This window comes from Hypomesus nipponensis, chromosome 22 (assembly GCF_054491055.1).
Source record: "Hypomesus nipponensis isolate SF chromosome 22, ASM5449105v1, whole genome shotgun sequence".
NCBI lineage: Eukaryota > Metazoa > Chordata > Actinopteri > Osmeriformes > Osmeridae > Hypomesus > Hypomesus nipponensis.
Window position 1 is genome coordinate 19,491,427 of NC_140382.1, and position 20,908 is coordinate 19,512,334.

At 48.0% G+C, this 20,908-nt stretch overlaps 1 protein-coding gene across 1 annotated transcript in view; it reads left to right on the plus strand.

The window, feature by feature from the left end:
• Positions 1 to 319: 319 nt before the first annotated feature.
• inpp4b (inositol polyphosphate-4-phosphatase type II B) overlaps positions 320 to 20,908 on the plus strand; it is an 83,041-nt gene continuing 62,452 nt past the window's right edge. The window contains exons 1-3 of the mRNA XM_084687082.1: positions 320 to 325; positions 1,654 to 1,770; positions 17,693 to 17,766. Of these exons, the coding sequence (XP_084543208.1) occupies positions 320 to 325; positions 1,654 to 1,770; positions 17,693 to 17,766 (197 nt within the window). The remainder of the gene's footprint in view (positions 326 to 1,653; positions 1,771 to 17,692; positions 17,767 to 20,908) is intronic.

Below are 20,908 nucleotides of genomic sequence, written 5' to 3' on the forward strand. Positions count from 1 at the left end.
TTTCATTGGTCAACTCTAGCAAGTAGTCACTTGAGAAGGGTAGTTGTCTTTGTGGCACCCTGCACACACACACACCTCCTACACACACACACCCCTCCTACACACACACACACACACACACACAAACACCCCACCCCTCTAATGGCCCATGCTTAGTGAGGGTGGGGGTGGGCATCACTGTCTATTCCCCCAGCTCTCTATACAAGCTCTCTACTAGAACGCAGACATATACTGGCTGGCTGGCTTACTGGCTGGCTGACTGTATCTCTCAGAGAGAGCAGTGTTGTCTGTGTTTCTGCCGTGGTTTGCTCTGCCAGGGATGCAGGTGAGTAAGTCAAAAAAGGCTGTTGAGAGTGTCTCTACAGGGGGTGTAAGCTGTGTGTGTGTGTTTGTACATGTGTGTGTTTGTACATGTGTGTGTTTGTACATGTGTGTGTTTGTACATGTGTGTGTTTATGTGGGTTTCTGTCTGTGTGCATACAACATGCTGTTTGCGTGCCTGAATTTGTGTTGTGTGTACTGGAGGATGTGTGTGTGTGTGTGTGTCTATACAGAAGCTGTCTCTATGAGATTAGCTTCCCGCTCGGAGGTCTGTAAATATCAGGATCAATTGTTAGTTATGTTGTCACAAGGTTTGAAGCTGTGTGTGTGTGTTCTGGTGTGTGTGTGTTTGTGTGTCTATGGCTTCTCTTTTGTTTTGCGTGTGTGTATGCGAGTGAAAATGTATATCTGTTTATGTATTCATAAATGTGTTTGTACGTGTATTTGTTTGTGTGTGTGTACATCGTGTGTGAGAATGTGCAGTGTTTATGTGTGTACGGTATGTGTGTGTGTGTGTACAGGATGTGTGTACTATGTGTGTGTATGTGAAGCCCTTACTACCCCGTCACCTGGCCTTCCCAGAAGGCTGCATGCCTAAGACGCCCAGCTGGGCGGGGCACAGGAACAGGAAGTCTCTGATGTAAACACAGGCTTCTTTGAACACTCTACGCTACACTGCACTACAGCTAACCCAGACCTACTCTGCAACACTGCTTATACCACAACTGACTGTAGGGCTGTATCAGGTGATACCGTGTGTGTGTGGAGGGGGGGGGGGGAACAAGGAGAGGGTGGGTCTCTCTTTTCTTTCACACTATCCCTCTTCCTCCCTCTCTCTCTCTCTCTCTCTCTCTCTCTCTCTCTCCCTCCCTCCTTCTCTCTCTCCCTCTCTGTCTTTCTCTCCTTCTCTCCCTACTCTCTCGCTCCCTCTCTCCTTCTCTCCCTACTCTCTCCCTCCCTCCCTCCCTCTCTCTCTCTCTCTCTCTCTCTCTCTCCCTCCCTCCCTCTCTCTCTCTCTCTCTCTCTCTCTCTCTCTCTCTCTCCCTCCCTCCCTCCCTCCCTCCCTCCCTCTCTCTCTCTCTCTCTCTCTCTCTCTCTCTCTCTCTCTCTCTCTCTCTCCCTCCCTCCCTCCCTCCCTCCCTCCCTCCCTCCCTCCCTCTCTCTCTCTCTCTCTCTCTCTCTCCCTCCCTCCCTCCCTCCCTCCCTCCCTCCCTCTCTCTCTCTCTCTCTCTCTCTCTCTCTCTCTCTCTCTCTCTCTCCCAAATCGCATCATATTCAGATCAGGCTTCACACATGCCTATAAAGCTGCAGCTCTAACCCTAACCCCCCCAGGCCAACAGAGACGCTGTGTTCCTGACGGGAGGTGCCAGCCCCCTGCAGCTGCCCGTTCCCATGGAGACCCTGGTCAGGCTGACCATGCACGACGTTAAGGACAAGACCTGCGACCCGGTCAGTATGTGTGTATACTGACCTCTGACCTCTCTACAGGGGTGGTTGTGCGTGGTGTGTGTGTGTCTGTGTATTAGAGTGTTTGTGTGTGTATTATAGTGTGTGTGTATTAGAGTGTGTTGAGTGTGTGCGTGTATTAGTGTGTGTGTGTGTGCTGGAGGGTGTGTTTGTCTGCTGTGATGTGTGGTGAGTTTGTTTTCATCTTAATGTCCCTGTTGCTCTGAGATAGTTTCATGTTTTGTTATTCTATTGTTCACAGTTCTTTAACTTCTGTAAAGAGTTTTTTTAAACTACTTCAGAGTTTGTATATACATCTCCCCTTTTCTACCCGCCCTCTCTCCCCTCTATGTATCTCTCTCTATCTCTGTTTTCCTTGTCATCCTGTCTGGGTCACACACACACTAGTCTTGAGTGTGTGTATGTGGAGAGGAGGGATCATGCCACCAAATACAGATTAAAACTAAAGTAACAAAACTGGTTTGAAAATGTAAGTCAGGGCTGTGACAGGGCTGGGTCAGGGCTGTGACAGGGCTGGGTCAGGGCTGTGACAGGGCTGTGACAGGGCTGGGTCAGGGCTGTGACAGGGCTGGGTCAGGGCTGTGACAGGGCTGTGACAGGGCTGTGACAGGGCTGTGACAGGGCTGGGTCAGGGCTGTGACAGGGCTGGGTCAGGGCTGTGACAGGGCTGTGACAGGGCTGTGACAGGGCTGTGACAGGGCTGGGTCAGGGCTGGGTCAGGGCTGGGTCAGGGCTGTGACAGGGCTGGGTCAGGGCTGTGACAGGGCTGGGTCAGGGCTGTGACAGGGCTGTGACAGGGCTGTGACAGGGCTGGGTCAGGGCTGTGACAGGGCTGTGACAGGGCTGTGACAGGGCTGGGTCAGGGCTGGGTCAGGGCTGGGTCAGGGCTGTGACAGGGCTGGGTCAGGGCTGTGACAGGGCTGTGACAGGGCTGGGTCAGGGCTGTGACAGGGCTGGGTCAGGGCTGTGACAGGGCTGTGACAGGGCTGGGTCAGGGCTGGGTCAGGGCTGTGACAGGGCTGGGTCAGGGTTACTGTGTCGACTCATTTCCATAAAGAGCAGTATGTCTCACAGAGATGCATTCAGTTACATCAAAGAGATTCACGATGTACTGAGCTATTACTTTAATGGTCCTTGTAGCAACACACGCTATACAAAAAGGAAGTAAGACTTTATTTATATAGCACATTTCATACAAGAATTGGAGCTCAAGGTGCTTTACATAAAATCATGAAAAACAATAATACAAGTGATAAAAGTAATCGATCTAAAACATATAACAAATCAGACTAGCCTTACTCTATCTGCGGTCTCTTGAATCCGTCTTAGATCCAAGCTGCCACTTGCAGTTTCCACACACATCAACCCAGACAAGCCGCACTCTATCTGCGGTCTCTCGAATCTGTCTTTGATCCTGTAAAAACTATATTAACTATAAACAGTATTAAAAAATTGGCAAACATACACTCACAAGTACATCCACACACCACACACACACACACACACAGTGGATTAACGGCAGGGGTGTGATGGGGCCTGTTTGTGAGACAGGGGATATCATCAAAGCCCAGAACCAACCTAGTTCATCTGCAGACAGAAGGAACGCACACACACACACACTCTCACACACACTCACACACACTCTCACACACACTCTCACAATGTAGATGGGAAGGAGGAAGGGAAGGAGGAATGGATGGAGTGATGAAGGGAGGAGGGATGGAGGGGAAGGAGGGATGAAAGGACTGGAAGATGGTCAGGAGTGAAGAGATGGAGGGAGGGATGAAAGGGAGGAGGGGAGAGAATGAGAGGGGAGGAAGAGAGGTGATTGCTGCTTGTTGTTGCCAGAGGCAACCAGTCTGCTGAGAGTGGGGGGTAGGGAGAGGGAGAGAGAGGGGAAGGTAGACCTCAGTCCAACTATCACACACACTCCTCCACTGCACTAAAACAGATCAGTAGGACTGGCATCAGTGGCATGGTGAGGCTGGTGGAGAGTTGAGTGTCTCAGCAACACAGGAGCTGTCATGTGACAAGCTCTTTAAACACCTGACATCCTGCCTAGCTAGTATGCCCTCCCCTTTTCTCTCCTCCCCCCCTCTCCTCTCCTCTCCCATCCTTTCCTGGTTGCTGTTGTTTATGTTGCATGTTAACTTTGTTTATTCACGGGCCTGAGGGCTAGTTCACTTGTGATTGGACAAGTATTTTCTCTTGTAGTTGTGCCTCTGATTTCTTAGAAACTGTGTGCGTGCATGCATGTGTGGAAGGTGTGTGTAAGAGTGGGATATGTTTGGGAGAGGAAATAACTTGGTTATCGAATGATATTGTCACCAAATAGGGGCACCATGTTTAATATATACATTAGACGCTTTTATCTAAAGCGACTTACAGTAAGTACAGGGATATTCCCCGAGGCAAGTAGGGTGAAGGGCCTTGCCCAAGGACACAATGTCATTTTGCACATCGGGGAATCGAACCGGCAACCTTCTTATTACTAGCCCGATTCCCTAACCGCTCAGCCAAGTTCAAGCTTGTTGATGAAACACATGCCCTGTGCACACACATCAGGGGTGGTGCCAAATCATTTCTAATGCAGGTGCTGAGGGGCTGGTGGATCATTGACAGGGGGAGCTGCGCAATTATATATATTATATAGAAATACTATCAGGGCTGGAGTGGGACCCCTTTTCAGCTTGGGAGTGTAATGGCCCAAACCAGCCCATCCCCACCAGGGGCCGAGCCATACGTTGAACATTCGGGGCTTAACCCGAACCAAAGACCTAGTCAAGGTTTTGATGTGAGGTGAATTTGGAACTTCAACTTGATTTTTGATGATTTTTTGCATACATTTCAGTGGAAAATTGTTTTTGGAGCTTTATGTAATATAAACATTACGTTGGACTCATATTGTTATATTTTCCAGAAATTACAAACCAAATTTTTACCTGGAAGATTCAGGGCTTTTGAGAAAACATTTTTCCAAACCCTTGCAGGAACCTAGATTTATAAAGTGACAGATCTTCTTTTTTTTACCTGGCTTTTTCAGTTCCTCCTGGCCTCTTTTTCCCATCCATTTTATTATTTTCACATCAGCTTTATCTTGCTAACTCCCTCCACAACAATAACTGACTGTTTAGGGTTGTGTCCATGATAACAACCTTGGTACACACACTTGTGTTTGAGAAAGAGAGCATGGCAACAACTGTAAACTGCACTTTAATGCACGGTCTGATCATGCGCTTTTTTAAAGATCCTGTAAAGTAAATTCCATGTTTTGCTTCTAAGTCCATTATATACGTGTGAATTGAGTTCCTGAAAGCATGTGCAAAGCGCTAAAACTTTGTCGCACTGAAATGTGGAGTTAAACCAAAGAACAGTTTCTCTTCCGTTTTCAGATCAGGTTTTAATGGGCGGAGCCAAAAAATGCCCTATCTATGTCATTTCGCCCCATCTACGTCAGATCACTGAATGGCTCCTCCTGCGGTACTGTTATTGTAGCTTACATCAGCTAGCTAGCTAGCTTCAGGATGTTTCCCACCACCTGCAACTGCATCTTCCCTGGACACAAGAACTCCAGCTGCGCTGCAACGCCATTTAAGTTCCCTGTTGATAATGAAAGGAAAAATAGGTGGATAGATGTTGTGAAGAGCAACGCTCATGGAAAGCTTCGGATAAACTCCAATAGCCGTCTCTGCGCCAGTGACCATTTCATGTCGGACAGTTTAAACATGGACCAGAGACAGACGGGGTTCACCAACACACGGCCTCTGTTGTAGTGCTGAGCCGTACCAAGCATCGCCCCCCCGGCCATTCGTCCCCCGGTCGCACCTTGACCATCCACCGCCGCCAGCAGTTCATCACTCAGTTCTGTGTGCTTGTTATAATTATACTAGATCACTTTTCTAGAGGTATCTCTGCTATGATTAATATAAACCGCTAACTTGATATTAGGCTACTCGGTGTAGAATGATGGTATTTTGGTGAAATGGTAGTTAATGTGCTAGAAGTAGTTGGAGAGCTCACTGACTGCTGTCTCTGCTGTAAATGTTTACTCATGTGTTACAGCTCAGAATATTTCATTTATATGCATCCGTATGTTTCACTCATTGAACAAATAGGCTACAGTATAATTCTATACAGTTTTATTCGGCTTGACATAGTGTCCATTATCTGGGTCGTAGGTAGCTTACTTGAGAGAGGCGCCGAGCTTCAGCTCCTTCAGGCGACTCGCCCCCCCAGTCTCGAACAGAGAATACTGCTGATTTTCTTACGATTTCAAATTTGGATGGGTCGTTAATGACACATTATTCTGTGGTGTGGTGAACTTGAAACTTGTTTTTAATTCCACTTTACAGGATCTTTAACAAACTTAACACATATCGTTTAATTCGGCATGTGAACAAACAAAAAGAAAGCAGGCGATCGGCTGGCCCAATTTATGAGCGGGCAAAACGGCCCACCGGGAATTCTCCCGATGCCCACTCAAGTCTCCGGGCATGAATTTACTATTACTAAATGAGCAATATTTTAGGGGGTGCTATTGGGGTGCTTTGGTCTTTGTTGGGGGTGCTGAAGCACCTGCAAGCCCCTCTCTAGCCCCGCCCATGACACACACATCTACAGAGTGGATCTATCTACCCATGAGATCTTGGATGTGTGGCTCCCTCTCTCCTTCCTCCTTCATCCCTCCATCATCCTCACCTTCATTCCTTCTTCCTCTTCCTCCTTCTATAATCCCCATCCCCCCTCCAGGTGGGATGTGTCCCAATTGATTTAAAAATGCATTTTTAATTTGAAAATGTAATCAAATCCACAGTGTATCCTGCAACTGCAGACTATCAGCCCGATCAACAGGAAGTTCACAGGTGAACGGAACGCTTGGGTAGCTCTCTCTCCTTTCTTCCAGGAAGGTAGCTTAGAGGAGGTAAGAGGTTTCAGAAGGAGGAGAGAGAGCACAGGGTCTAAAGAGAGTGAGAGAGATGGGGAGAGAGAGAAACAGAGAGACGGGGAGAGAGGAGGATAGAGAGAGAAACAGAGAGACAGAGGGAGAGAGGAGGATAGAGAAACAGAGAGACCGGGGAGAGAGGAGGATAGAGAGAGAAACAGAGAGACAGAGGGAGAGAGGAGGATAGAGAAACAGAGAGACCGGGGAGAGAGGAGGATAGGTGCTTGAGAATATCCCAGCCTTTTTTGTCCTTTTTTCCTATCCTGTGTGTGTGAGTCTAAACTTGTGTGTAAGTGACTGTTGGAGATGTGCAGTTCAGGATCCAGTTTTTTTTTTCAATATCTGACAAGCTGTGCAAGACCAACCCACAGGTCACCACCTCCTTCAGCTGTACATGTTATTCACTCTGCAGGTGCCCACAGACACGCTAACAGAGCTAACAGAGCTAACAGTGCTAACAGTGCTAACAGAGCTAACAGAGCTAACAGTGCTAACAGAGCTAACAGTGCTAACAGTGCTAACAGAGCTAACAGAGCTAACAGTGCTAATAAGAGGTACAGAAGATCAAGGGTCAGAAGGGCAGAGTTCAGGGGGCAGGAAATGGTCTGGATTTACCAAAGCAAACACAACTCAGCTACCAGGCGCAGTGCAACAAAATAACATACTCTACATAACAATAAAATGCTATAACTACACAATCACATAGCATAGTGCAACAACATCTCAACCACAGGGTTAGGGTTAGTAATGCTAGTAGTAGTTGCTGTGTGTTTCCAGACAGTGGATCAACTGGATGTCAAACACACCATGCTGTGAAGGTCAGATTCACACCCATCACAGGAGCTTCTGTAAGGGCTGTTGTGTGCCACTGTTGGCTCCAGACCAGCCTGAGGTAGTGTTCGTCTGACTGACTGGAGGAATCAAGGATTCTTCAAACCCAACCCTGTTTTCCTGCCTCTTTCAAGGGGTTGAAAGCTGAGGAGGAGGAAGAGGAAGAGGAGGGAGAGGAGGAGGGGGGAGAGGAGGAGTAGGGGGGAGAGTAGGGAGAGGAGGAGAGGAGGGAAAAGAGGAGGAGAGGAAGAGGAGTAAGGAGAGGAGGAGGAGGAGGAGGGAGAGGAGGAGGAGTAGGGAGAGGAGGAGGAGAGGAAGAAGAGGAGGAGTAGTAGGGAGAGAAGGAGAGGAAGAAGATGAGGAGGAGGAGAAGGGATAGCAGGAAAGGAGGAAGAGAGGAGGAGGAGGAGGAGTAGGGAGAGGAAGAAGAGGAGGAGGAGTAGGGAGAAGAGGAGGAGGAGTAGGGAGAAGAGGAGGAGAGGAAGAAGAGGAGGAGAAGGGATAGGAGGAAAGGAGGGAGAGGAGGAGGAGGGAGATGAGGAAGAGTAGGGAGAGGAGGGGGAAAGGAGCAGGGGAGGAAGAAGAGGAGGAGGAGAGGAAGAGGAGTAGGGGGAGGAAGAGGAGGAGGAGTAGCAGTAGGGAGAGGAGAAGGAAAGGAAGAAGAGAAGGAGTAGGGAGAGGAGGAGGAGGGAGATGAGGAGAGGAGGAGTAGGGAGAGGAGGAGGAGTAGGGAGAGAAGGAGAGGAGGGGAAGAGGAGGAAAGGAAGAGGAGGAGGAGAGAGAGGAGGAGGAGAGGAAAAGGAGTAGGGAGAGGAGGAGAGGAAGAAGAGGACTAGGGAGAGGAGGAGGAGGAGGAGTAGGTAGAGGAGGAGAGGAGGAGGAGTAGGCAGAGGAAGAAGAGGAGGAGTAGTAGGGAGAGGAGGAGAGGAAGAAGATGAGTAGGGAGAGGAGGAGGAGTAGGGAGAGGAGGAGAGGAAGAAGATGAGTAGGGAGAGGAGGAGGAGGAAGAGGAGGGAGAGGAGGAGGAGGAAGAGGAGGGTGAGGAGGAGGAGTAAGGAAAGGAGGGGGAGAGGAGGAGGAAGAGGAGGGGTGTGTTGTAGATTTGTTGTTGTATTCTGTCGCAGCAGATTGAATTATGGGATAATCATGAATGACCTAATTTCTTGTTCTTGTCCACAGAGACTAGAAGACATTTACCTCAAAGCTTCATTTATGCCCATACCCCCACCCCCACCCCTTCACATAAAATACAAACAAATCTGATCTGAGCGGGGTTTTTCCTATAGGAAAACACACAGACATACATATACACACATATACACACACAGATACACACACAGATACACACATATACACACACAGATACACACATACACACACACAGATACATGCACACAAGTATAAACACACACATACACAGACACACATACATCTCATTATTACTCACTGTCACTTTCTCCCCTGACAAACACACAAACACGTCTCTCTCTCTTTCTCTCACACCCAGAGCAGGAACCACCTGTGGGTGAGACCATTGATGGCCCCCCAGGTACTTTTGAGAATGGTTTGATCCAGGCTATGCGCCTCCAGAAAGCCCTCAGCTGTAGTCTCTCATAAAAATAATTTTTCAGGCTTAAGTAAGTATGCTGTGCATGGATGTAGCTTAGCATAGCCCCTAGCATAGCTGCTGTGTATGTATGTATGTATGTATGTATGTAGCTTAGCATAGCCCATAGCTTTGCTGCTGTGTGTGGATGTAGCTTAGCATATCCCCTAGAGTAGCTGCTGTGTATGGATGTAGCCTAGCATAGCCCATGGCTTAGCTGCTGTTATGTGAGAGACAGACAGTGTTGTGATGTTGTGCAGTTATGTTACACTCTGGCAGCAAGCAGCAGGACGTTGAAACCAGACTGCATGCAAGGGGTGTTATCAGCAGTGTGTGCTTACTGACTGTGTGTGTTTACTGAGTGAGAGTGTGTGTGTAGAGTGCGTGCATGTGTGTGCCTGTGTGTGTAAATCTTTGTGTGTGTGTGTGGGTCAGTAAGAGGGTTAAACTACCTCGTCCAGTCTGGAGTTACCTATTAAAGTGTATGGACTAGAGCATAGAGAGAGAGAGAGAGAGAGAGAGAGAGAGAGAGAGAGAGAGGGAGAGGGAGAGGGAGAGGGAGAGGGAGAGGGAGAGGGAGGGGGAGGGGGAGGGGGAGGGGGAGGGGGAGGGAGAGAGAGAGAGAGAGAGAGAGAGAGAGAGAGGGAGGGGGAGGGGGAGGGGGAGGGGGAGGGGGAGGGGGAGGGGGGGGGAGGGGGAGGGGGAGGGGGAGGTAGATTCAAAGATAAAGATAGAAAGGATGGGGAGGGAGTGAGAGAGAGAGAAAAAGGCCAAAACTTTCAGATAATATTACTCTGGTAGCATCAGGACTGAGGTGACTGAGTAGTGAAGGGTGTGTGTGTGTGTGTGTGTGTGTGTGCGCGGATGGCGCAACATCTGCAGGTCTATACTTGTGCTAAATTCTGTGTGCCTACAGTAGCTGTGTGTGTATCTGTAGTAGTGTGTGCATGTGTGTAGTAGTGTGTATCTGTAGTAGTGTGTGTGTGTGTATCTGTAGTAGTGTTTGCACGGACGTACGTGTGTGTGTGTTTTCTCATCTTGTCTGAACAGAGCCCTAGTGGGAAGCTTCCTGTGTCCTGCAGCCAGAGGTCTCCTGGTCTCTGTCTCTCCTGGTCTCTGTCTCTCTTGGTCTCTCTCTCTCTCTCCTGGTCTCTCTCTCTCCTTGTCTCTCAATCTCCTGGTCTCTCTCTCCTTGTCTCTCAATCTCCTGGTCTCTCTCTCTCTCCTGGTCTCTCTCTCTCCTGGTCTCTCTCTCTCCTGGTCTCTCTCTCTCTCCTTGTCTCTCAATCTCCTGGTCTCTCTCTCCTGGTCTCTCTTTCTCTCCTGGTCTCTCTCTCCTTGTCTCTCAATTTCCTGGTCTCTCTCTCTCTCTCTCTCTCCTTGTCTCTCAATCTCCTGGTCTCTCTCTCTCTCCTGGTCTCTCTTTCTCTCCTGGTCTCTCTCTCTCCTGGTCTCTCTCTCCTGGTCTCTCTCTCCTGGCCTCCCCCTTCCTGGTCTCTCTTTCTCTCCTGGTCTCTCTCTCCTGGTCTCTCTTTCTCTCCTTGTCTCTCCTGGTCTCTCTCTCTCTCTCTCCTGGTCTCTCTCTCCTGGTCTCTCTCTCTCCTGGTATCTCTCTCTCCTGATCTATGACTCCAGGCAGATCTCAGACACAGTGGACGTGTTTCCTAACCGCAGCGGAAAGGATCAAATACGTTTATACCTTTTCTCAGCATACTGTATAAAGAAGAAGGTAGCTGCCCCCCCCCCCTCTCTCTCTCTCCCTTCTTTTGTGTGTGCTTGTGTGTGTGTGTGAAGCTATTATCAGCTCGTACTCAGCAGTCGCAGCTTCTTCTGTGTAGCGTCTCTTTATCATTCATCCTCCACGGCGCTCATCCTTCCTTTTATTCCATGTCTCTCTCTCAAACACTGTCCGTCTCTCTCTCTCTGTCTCTCTCTCTGTTTCTCTCTCTCTGCCTCTGTCTCTCTCTGTCTCTCTTTCTGTCTCTCTCTCTATCTATCTCTTTGCTTTATTGGCATGACAGTTCGGGTGGAGCAGTATTGCCAAAGCAGTCCATATTGAATTGACATTTTAACATATATATATCAGAACAATTAACAAGGAGTCTAACAATAATAATATGGCAAAATAACAGTAACATAGTAAGTTGGGGACTGTAGAAAGGTAACTAATAAATGCATGTTAAGATGACAGAAGACAGAAAGGTTTAACAGTCATACCAGGTTGATACACTGTCCCTCAGGTTGATACACTGTCCCTCAGGTTGATACACTGTCCCTCAGGTTGATACACTGTCCCTCAGGTTGATACACTGTCCCTCAGGTTGATACACTGTCCCTCAGGTTGATACACTGTCCCTCAGGTTGATACACTGTCCCTCAGGTTAATACACTGTCCCTCAGGGTGATTCACTGTCCCTCAGGTTGATACACTGTCCCTCAGGTTGATACACTGTCCCTCAGGTTGATACACTGTCCCTCAGGTTGATACACTGTCCCTCAGGTTGATACACTGTCCCTCAGGTTGATACACTGTCCCTCAGGTTGATACACTGTCCCTCAGGTTAATACACTGTCCCTCAGGGTGATTCACTGTCCCTCAGGTTGATACACTGTCCCTCAGGTTGATACACTGTCCCTCAGGTTGATACACTGTCCCTCAGGTTGATACACTGTCCCTCAGGTTGATACACTGTCCCTCAGGTTGATACACTGTCCCTCAGGTTGATACACTGTCCCTCAGGTTGTGACATTGAGATACATATCTAGCAGCAAGGCTTGCAGGGACAAATATTTTTTGTATATGATCATTTCGGACAGCGTGCGTGGTTGCCTGTCATTGCGTAGCACATTTAGATTTATATTTGTATTTACATTTTTACATCAATATATTGGGGGGGACATTTTGACCAGATTTGAATATTGGGGGGGATGTGTCCCCCCTAATATATATTATGATTATGGCCTTGGTTTAAAGGAAGTGTCTTAAGAGGAAGTGGTTTGTCGCTCTGTGATCTGTGGTGTCACTTCCTGAGTTAAGCCCACATGATTGAGTAGATCAGCCAGACAAACTAAATATCGACAAACTGTTGAGGTGTGAGACTGCGACAGTGTGTGAGGTATGTTTTTGAGATCACTACAGTGTGTGTGTGTGAGTGTGTGTGAGGTATGTTGTTGACATCACTACAGTGAGTGTGTGTGATGTATGTTGTTGAGATCCCTACAGTGTGTGTGTGTGAGTGTGTGTGATGTATGTTGTTGACATTACTACAGTGTGTGTGTGTGAGTGTGTGTGAGGTATGTCGTTGAGATCCCTACAGTGTGTGTGTGTGTGTGAGTGCGTGTGATGTATGTTGTTGACATCACTACAGTGTGTGTGTGTGTGTGATGTATGTTGTTGACATCACTACAGTGTGTGTGTGTGATGTATGTTGTTGAGATCCCTACAGTGTGTGTGTGTGAGTGTGTGTGATGTATGTTGTTGAGATCCCTACAGTGTGTGTGTGTGAGTGTGTGTTGTTGAGATCCCTACAGTGTGTGTGTGTGATGTATGTTGTTGAGATCCCTACAGGGTGTGTGTGTGAGTGTGTGTTGTTGAGATCCCTACAGTGTGTGTGTGCTTTAATTGTGTCTATCTTTCCCTCTCTGTGTTGCACTCTCTAGAAGCATTGACATCACAGTTGCATTAAGAAATTATTATTTTAATATTTTATTTCCTGATTTGTAAATTCATCAGATCTGGCTTGTTCTCATTTAAATGTCAAGGAGGGAGTCTTTTCTCATCATATTTCTCTTCAGTGTGGGTTCAGTTAAGCTCGGCCTTGCCTGAGATTAGCCACAGGCTCACTGACAGCACTGTGTGTTTGTGTGTGGAGCTGGATGGGGTTGTCAGGGGTAGGTACATGTGTGTGTGCTAATGGTCCTACGTTGTGAGGGGTAGGTACATGTGTGTGTGCTAATGGTCCTACGTTGTGAGGGGTAGGTACATGTGTGTGTGCTAATGGTCCTACGTTGTGAGGGGTAGGTACATGTGTGTGTGCTAATGGTCCTACGTTGTGAGGGGTAGGTCCTGGTAGGGGTGTTGCTGCTCCTGCAGAGAGAAAACAGAGACAAAGTGTGTGTAAATGGTCTGTACAGAAATAGACACTGTTGGGGGTACACACACGCACACACACGCACACACACTCACAGTTGCAGCCATTCTAAGTTCTTCTCTACCACAGGCTTTGTGAGTCATGAAGACCAGAGGTGTGACCCCTCCTCTCTCTTTCTCCTCCATCCTTCTCTCCCTCTGTATGTCTGTCTCTCTCTATGTCTCTCTCTCTGTCTCTCCCCTCTCTCCCCCCTCCCTCCATTACTGCTGCGCTGCACTCTGTCTGTCTGTGTGTGTGTGCTCCTTGCGTGTGTGTGCTCGCCCGCTGCACCAGAGAGAGAACGCGCCAGGCTGAAGAGACTGTGACTGAGCTTAAAGACACACAGCTCTCTCCTCCTCTCTCCTCCTCTCTCCCTTCTCTCTCCCTCATTCTCTCGCTCTCCTCTCACTCTCTCTCTCTCTCTTCCTCCCTGTTGACTCTCTCTGTGTCAAACGGTCGCTCTTTTTCCGGAAAAGACTGCAAAGAACGGTAAGCAGGCTTTCTCTTGCTGTGTCTGTGTGTGTGCATGTGTGTGTGTTGCTGGGTGGTTCATATGTGTGTTTGTGTGAGGCTGGGTGGGGTGTGTGTGTGTGTGTTCCTGTGTCTGAGTTAGTGAACACAGCGATAGATGCAGCTTCCTTGTGTTGACTGGATCACTCCTGATGTGTGTGTTACAGTCCGAATGAACTGCAATGTTGATGTTGTGTGTGTCAGTAGTTTGTGAATGAGTCTGTGTGTCAGTAGTTTGAGTGAGGAGAGAGTGTGTGTGTGTGTGTGTGTGGACTAGTAACACCTCAACTGTCAGTTCTGTCTCTGAATGTAATTAGTATGTTTAGAAGGATGCTCCTCAGTCTGTCTCGTGTGTGTGTGTGTGTGTGTGTCTGCATGTGAGGTGGATGTATGTGTGTGTGGTGTGTCTGCATGTGAGGTGGATGTCTGTGTGAAGTAGATGTGTCTGTGTGTGTGTGTGTGAGAGAGATGGATGTGTGTGTGTGTGTGTGTGTGTGTGTGAGAGGTGGATGTGTGTGTGTGTGCTCATGGCGAGTCATACATTTTATAAGGAAGGTTAGCATAGGAAGAGTAGATCAGTTTAACCTGCAACTGAGATAATAGGGAGAGAAAGACAGGGAGGAAAGGAGAGGGAGAGAGGAGAGGGAAGTATATAGAGAGAGGGAGAGTAGGGAGAAAGAGAGGGAGGGAGGGTAGGGAGAGAGAGGGGTAGAGAAGGAGGGTAAGGAAGGAGAGAAAGAGGGAGGGTAGGGAGAGAGAGAGGGAGGGAGAGAGGAAGAGAGAGTGAATGAAGTGAGACGATCAGAATCAATCTTCCCTGATGGTGGAAGGGCATCATTTGTCTTCTCCTTTATTCTCTCCTTGCCCTCTTTTCTCCTTCATCTCCTCCTCATCCCTCTCTCCCCTCATCCCTCTCTCCCTTTCATCCATCTCTCCTCTTCATCCATCTCTCCTCTCATCCATCTCTTCTCATCCATCTCTCCTCTCATCCATCTCCTTTCATCCCTCTCTACCCTCATCCTTCTCTCCTCTCATCCATCTCCTCTCATCCCTCTCTACCCTCATCCTTCTCTCCTCTCATCCATCTCCTCTCATCCATCTCCTCTCATCCATCTCTCCTCTCATCCTTCTCTCCTCTCATCCATCTCCTCTCATCCATCTCCTCTCATCCATCTCTCCTCTCATCTCTCTCTCCTCATCCCTCTCTCCCCTCATCCATACATCTCTCCTCTCAACCCTCTCTCCTCTCATCCCTCTCTCTCCTCCTCCCTCTGGGACTGTTTAACTGAAGGATGAACATAGATGCTAAATAAGGGCTCTCTACACTCATTTGAACCCTTTGTATTATGTATATGTTGTTACTGTGTATGTGCGTATGCATAAATGTGTCTGTGTATAAGTGTTTGTGTGTGTGAGAGAGATACAGAGTGTCAGACAGAGAAGTTCTACAGTACTGACCATCCTCCTGTATATAGATCTACAGTACTGACCATCCTCCTGTATATAGATCTACAGTACTGACCATCCTCCTGTATATAGTTCTACAGTACTGGCCATCCTCCTGTATATAGATCTACAGTACTGACCATCCTCCTGTATATAGATCTACAGTACTGACCATCCTCCTGTATATAGATCTACAGTACTGACCATCCTCCTGTATATAGATCTACAGTACTGACCATCCTCCTGTATATAGTTCTACAGTACTGACCATCCTCCTGTATATAGATCTACAGTACTGACCATCCTCCTGTATATAGATCTACAGTTGTGTTGGTGTGTGTGTCTGTGTGTGTGGTGGCGCAGGAAAACACTCTGGTAGGAAATTATTGGGAGAAAAGGTCAGGAGACAGGATGCCCTTTTATATCTGAAACTGGAGGGGTGGGAGGGGAGTATGAGGGGGCAGGGGGGCAGGGGGGCAGGGGGGGCAGGGGGGCAGGTGGCTAGGAAGAAAGATAGAAAGAGACAGAAAGCAAACGATTATTGTGATTGTGTCTGAAGCAATCTGAAGACGGACAGAGGGGAGAGGGGAGAGGGGAGAGGGGAGAGGGGAGAGGGGAGAGGGGAGAGGGGAGAGGGGAGAGGGGAGAGAGCAGTGAGAAAGGAATTAGAGGAGAGAGAGGCATTGGTGAGGATCAAGTTGAGGATCTAGAGGAGAAAAAGGATCTCAGGTTGTTTTGGTTCTGTGTGAAAGGTCATGTGACCCATGCTGTCACTCATTTCAATGGGAACAGATGACAGCTGCAGTTGGCATGGCAGCAGAGCCCCTGAGGTAAGAGACCCCCCCGCCTTGGTTACTGCTTAGTCTCATGACCTTTGACCCAGGCCATGTGACCTTCTCCATGGCAACAGGACCGTCTGTGATGTCATCCCTAGTTGCTGGTACTACATCTCAGAGCAGAACAGGACTGTTACTACTACTTCACGGTTGAACGTTGCTGGTGTGTTGTCTGCTGGTTCAGGTCAAGCTGTGTGTGTGTGTGTGGTCTACCCTCTTCAATGCCAGTAAAACACTTGCATATGCAGCCAAATTTCACGCTAGGCAACAAAAACTTTTCTTTAAGTAGCAATGCATTGTAAATTTCACTCACCTGTGATTGAGTTAGAGTTTAGCACAGCTTTCAATGAGGCACTGTTGCTTGATGGTCGTCCTCTGTCTCGCCTTTGATGTCTGCTCTCGGTGTCAGCAGTGTTGACACCTGTGTGTGTGTGTGTGTGTGTGTGTGTGTGTGTGTGGTGTGTGTGTGTGTGTGTGTGGTGTGTGTGTGTGTGGTGTGTGTGTGTGTGTGTGTGGTGTGTGTGTGTGGTGTGTGTGTGTGTGTGTGGTGTGTGTGGTGTGTGTGATGTGTGTGGTGTGTGTGGTGTGTGTGGTGTGTGTGGTGTGTGTGTGTGTGTGGTGTGTGTGTGTGTGTGTGCTCTCTACTCGGACACTGCTGTATGAGAGGACAACAAGAGCAGAGAGCACACACACACACACACACAGGTGTCAACACTGCTACCACGGAGAGCAGACATCAAAGGCCAGACAGTAGAGCAACACTGAGCTGAGCTGAGGACTGAATCTCAATATGAAACACAATGTGTATGTTCCTACATGTAGGTGTGTGTGTGCTTGTGTTAATTTGTTAGTGTGTGTGTGTGTGTCTGTGTGTGCTTGTCTGTGTGTAAGGGCCTCACAGAAAACAGCCATGTACATGCCCTTGGCATGGTGTGTGTGGGAGTGTGTGTGTGTGTGTGTCCTTCCCTCTGTTATTGATGGGCTGGTTCCTTTCCCCTTTCCCAGACACCCACTGTTTACATCATGCCTGTGTGCCTGCACTGACACCCACTGTTTACATCATGCCTGTGTGCCTGCACTGACACCCACTGTTTACATCATGCCTGTGTGCCTGCACTGACACCCACTGTTTACATCATGCCTGTGTGCCTAGGAGTCAGCTGAGTGTGCGTGCCCACATGCAGTCTGTGTTCATGTGTGATGGGATGTGCACGTAGGAGAGACCACCACTAATGCACTGTAGGAGAGACCAGGACTGTATAACACTAAAAATGAATATTGACCATTTATTTACATTCCTATACCTGTGTAAACCAACTATAAATGGTTGACCAATTACATGCTTTCTGAAGACTGTTTGATAAAAAAAAAACATGTATTTGATTATACATTCAAATATTTGTTTGTAATTTTTACTAGGCAGAATGTTAGAGATGGCCATCAGCATAGTGGGAGTGAACACGGTCATACAGTTGGGTGCGGTTGAATTGCACTTCAGCTATTGCTCAATTAGCAGCAATTAGCTTTGTGGCTGCCATTGAACCGAATCAAGGGATCCCAATGTAGCTTCATGCTAACCCCCCTGCTGTGCTGTGCTCCTCAGAGTGTCTTCCTGGGCAGCGCCACCTTCTCCCTTGGGGAGCTGGTGACCCACCAACAGCTTACTCTCAACTTGCGGTAAGGACACATCCTGTTTCTCACTGTCAACTTCCTCCTCTCACCTCAACCTCCTCTTTCTCTAACCCTAACCCTCTTTCTCCATCTTCTTAACTTCCTGTCTCCTCTGCAGTGGTTTTTATTGGCCAACAAAGGTTGGTGCTCAAAGTGACTGTCAGGGTTCACTGTGGAACCCAGCTGGTGTGTGTGTGTGTGTGTGTGTGTGAGAGAGAGAGTCTGTGTGTATGTGTATGTGTTCAGCTGTAGCTACATGCAGAAAAGCCTGTCTGTAACCTGGGCTACAGCAGCTGCTGTGAGAAGCAGCTGTGTACTGTCTGACTGGGATTACAGAAGAGATGTTTGTTAAACCTGCTCATGTGTTCTAACGCCTGCAACATCGTTCTGAATCTTTAGACTAACATGGATAGTAACAATGAAAACTTTATTTATATAGCACATTTCATACAAGAATTGCAGCTCAATGTGCTTTACATAAAATCTATAAAAACAATAATAATAAAAAAGTGATAAAAGTAATCAAAATAAATTTAAATTAAAAGGTCGTTGTCGTTATCTACCGCTTGTACGGGGGTTGGGTTGCGGGGGGCAGCAACCTAAGCAGGGAGGCCCAGACTTCCCTCTCCCCGGCCACTTCCACCAGCTCTTCCTGGGGGACCCCGAGGCGTTCCCAGGCCAGCCGAGTGACATAGTCCCTCCAGCGTGTCCTGGGTCCTCCCCGGGGCCTCTTCCCAGTATTCTTCTCAAATAAAAATGTAACAAAACAAAATACAAGCCGCAGTCTTTGCGGTGTCTCGAGTCCCTCTTAGACTCAAGCTGCCTTTGCAGTTTCCAAAACATATAACAACCCAGACTGCGGGGCATTCCAAATAAACATTGATTCCTAATAAACATTGATTAATATGAGACTGCAATTAAATCAGCATTATATACTTCTGCCATGGGGGTGCCCCCCCTCAAAATCTCCTGCCACCCTCTTGCCACTCCATTAATATTTTTTTAGATCCGTCCCTGGACTCATGAATAAGGAACTAGGACTAATTACAATAAACACATGAATGTCTGTACTTCAGTGAGTATTGTTTCTGTTGTAGAGGTGTTGAATAGGGAAGACATGCAGACTAGTGTTCGGGGAGAGTGCGCTGAAGGTTGTGTGTCTGTGTGTGCTGGAGGGTGGGTGTGTCTGTGTGTGTGTGCATGTGTGTGCTGGAGGGTGTGTGTGCGTGTGTGTGTGTGTGTGTGTGTTGGAGGGTGTCTGGAGGACTTTGTGCTGTAGGAGTGTTGGTTATCTTTGACTTGCACATGGGCCTGGCTGTAGAGTTGTTACTTCCTGTGTCTTACTTCCTGTGTGTGTAATCATAACATGTTGAAGCAAAACCAGGGAGAAGAGAAGAATTATAATATTCCCCCTACACACACACCCTACACACACGTACAGTACACGCACATAGGGAAAGTCCAAGTGTGCTTGAAGAGACTGAGAGGGGTAAATGCTAGTGCTGGTTTGAGATATCATCGGTTTCACCATCATTACCCAGAATCCCTTTCTGGACTGTTTCCTGTAATCCTGAGGTGCCCCAGGTACAACAGAATCAAAGAATCATCCAGCTAGCCAAGACCTGTCTCTCTGGCTGTCACTCTGGTTGTCTCTCTGTCTGTCTCTATGGCTGTCTGTCTCTCTGTCTGTCTCTCTGGCTGTCTCTATGGCTGTCTGTCTCTCTGGCTGTCTCTATGGCTGTCTGTCTCTCTGGCTGTCTCTATGGCTGTCTGTCTCTATGGCTGTCTCTATGGCTGTCTGTCTGTCTGTCTCTCTGGCTGTCTCTATGGCTGTCTGTCTCTCTGGCTGTCTCTCTGACTGTCTCTATAGCTGTCTGTCTCTCTGGCTGTCTCTCTGGCTGTCTCTATGGCTGTCTGTCCCTCTGGCTGTCTCTATGGCTGTCTGTCTCTCTGGCTGTCTCTATGGCTGTCTGTCTCTCTGGCTGTCTCTCTGACTGTCTCTATAGCTGTCTGTCTCTCTGGCTGTCTCTCTGGCTGTCTCTATGGCTGTCTGTCCCTCTGGCTGTCTCTATGGCTGTCTGTCTCTCTGGCTGTCTCTCTGACTGTCTCTATAGCTGTCTGTCTCTCTGGCTGTCTCTCTGGCTGTCTCTATGGCTGTCTGTCCCTCTGGCTGTCTCTATGGCTGTCTGTCTGTCTGTCTCTATGGCTGTCTCTGGCTGGCTGTCTCTCCGGTCTCTCCGGTCTCTGGTCTCTCTTTGATGTCTCTCAGATCTCTGAGGTTGTTCATCACCATGTGGTCTCTGGAGTCTCTACAGGGGCAGCTGTGGTCAATCTAGACTTTAACTTCTGTTAAAGACACACACACAGAGTGAGTTACACCTACAAACCTGGTTGATACTAATGAGTTTGTTAACCTGGTGATGCTGGTGTGGGGACAGCACCAGTGGAATACTAGCTATCTTCTGTCAATACTGAAGCCCACACACACACACACACACACACACATTGCTTCAGTGTGCTCACCTTTGTATGGGTGTTAGTGTGTGCGTGTGTGAGTGTGTGTATGAGAGGGTGAAGCTTCGCATGCCTACTGACACACACACACCTCAAAATATGAGAATACATCTACACACACAAACTCACACACATCCACACACATATACACACATCCACACACATATACACACACACACATCCACACACACATGCGCGCACACACAAAACCATCATGGAGAATGTCTGATTAATCATTTGTAACATTTTAATTATTTGTTTTGAAAAGCCGACACTAAGATGTCCTTGAAGTTGTTGAAGTCCCATTATCTTCCACACACACGCTCACACACACACACACACACACACACAAACTCACATTATCCCAGGCCTTTGAAGACAAAGACTTTCAAAGAAGAACTGTTTGATTGGCCTTCTGAAAAGGACCCTTATAACATGACCTTTCACCCAACAGATCTGGAAGGTTCTAGAAGACAGTGTGGTTGTGAGGTCTGAAAGGTTCTTGAAAACAGAGATTTGTGTGTGTGGGTAGGGGAGTAGTGTGTGTGGAAGAATGTGTGTGTGTCTGGGGGGGGGGGGTGGGAGTGTGTGTGTGTCTCAGACAGAAAGCTTGCTAGTCTAAAAGCCGTCTAGT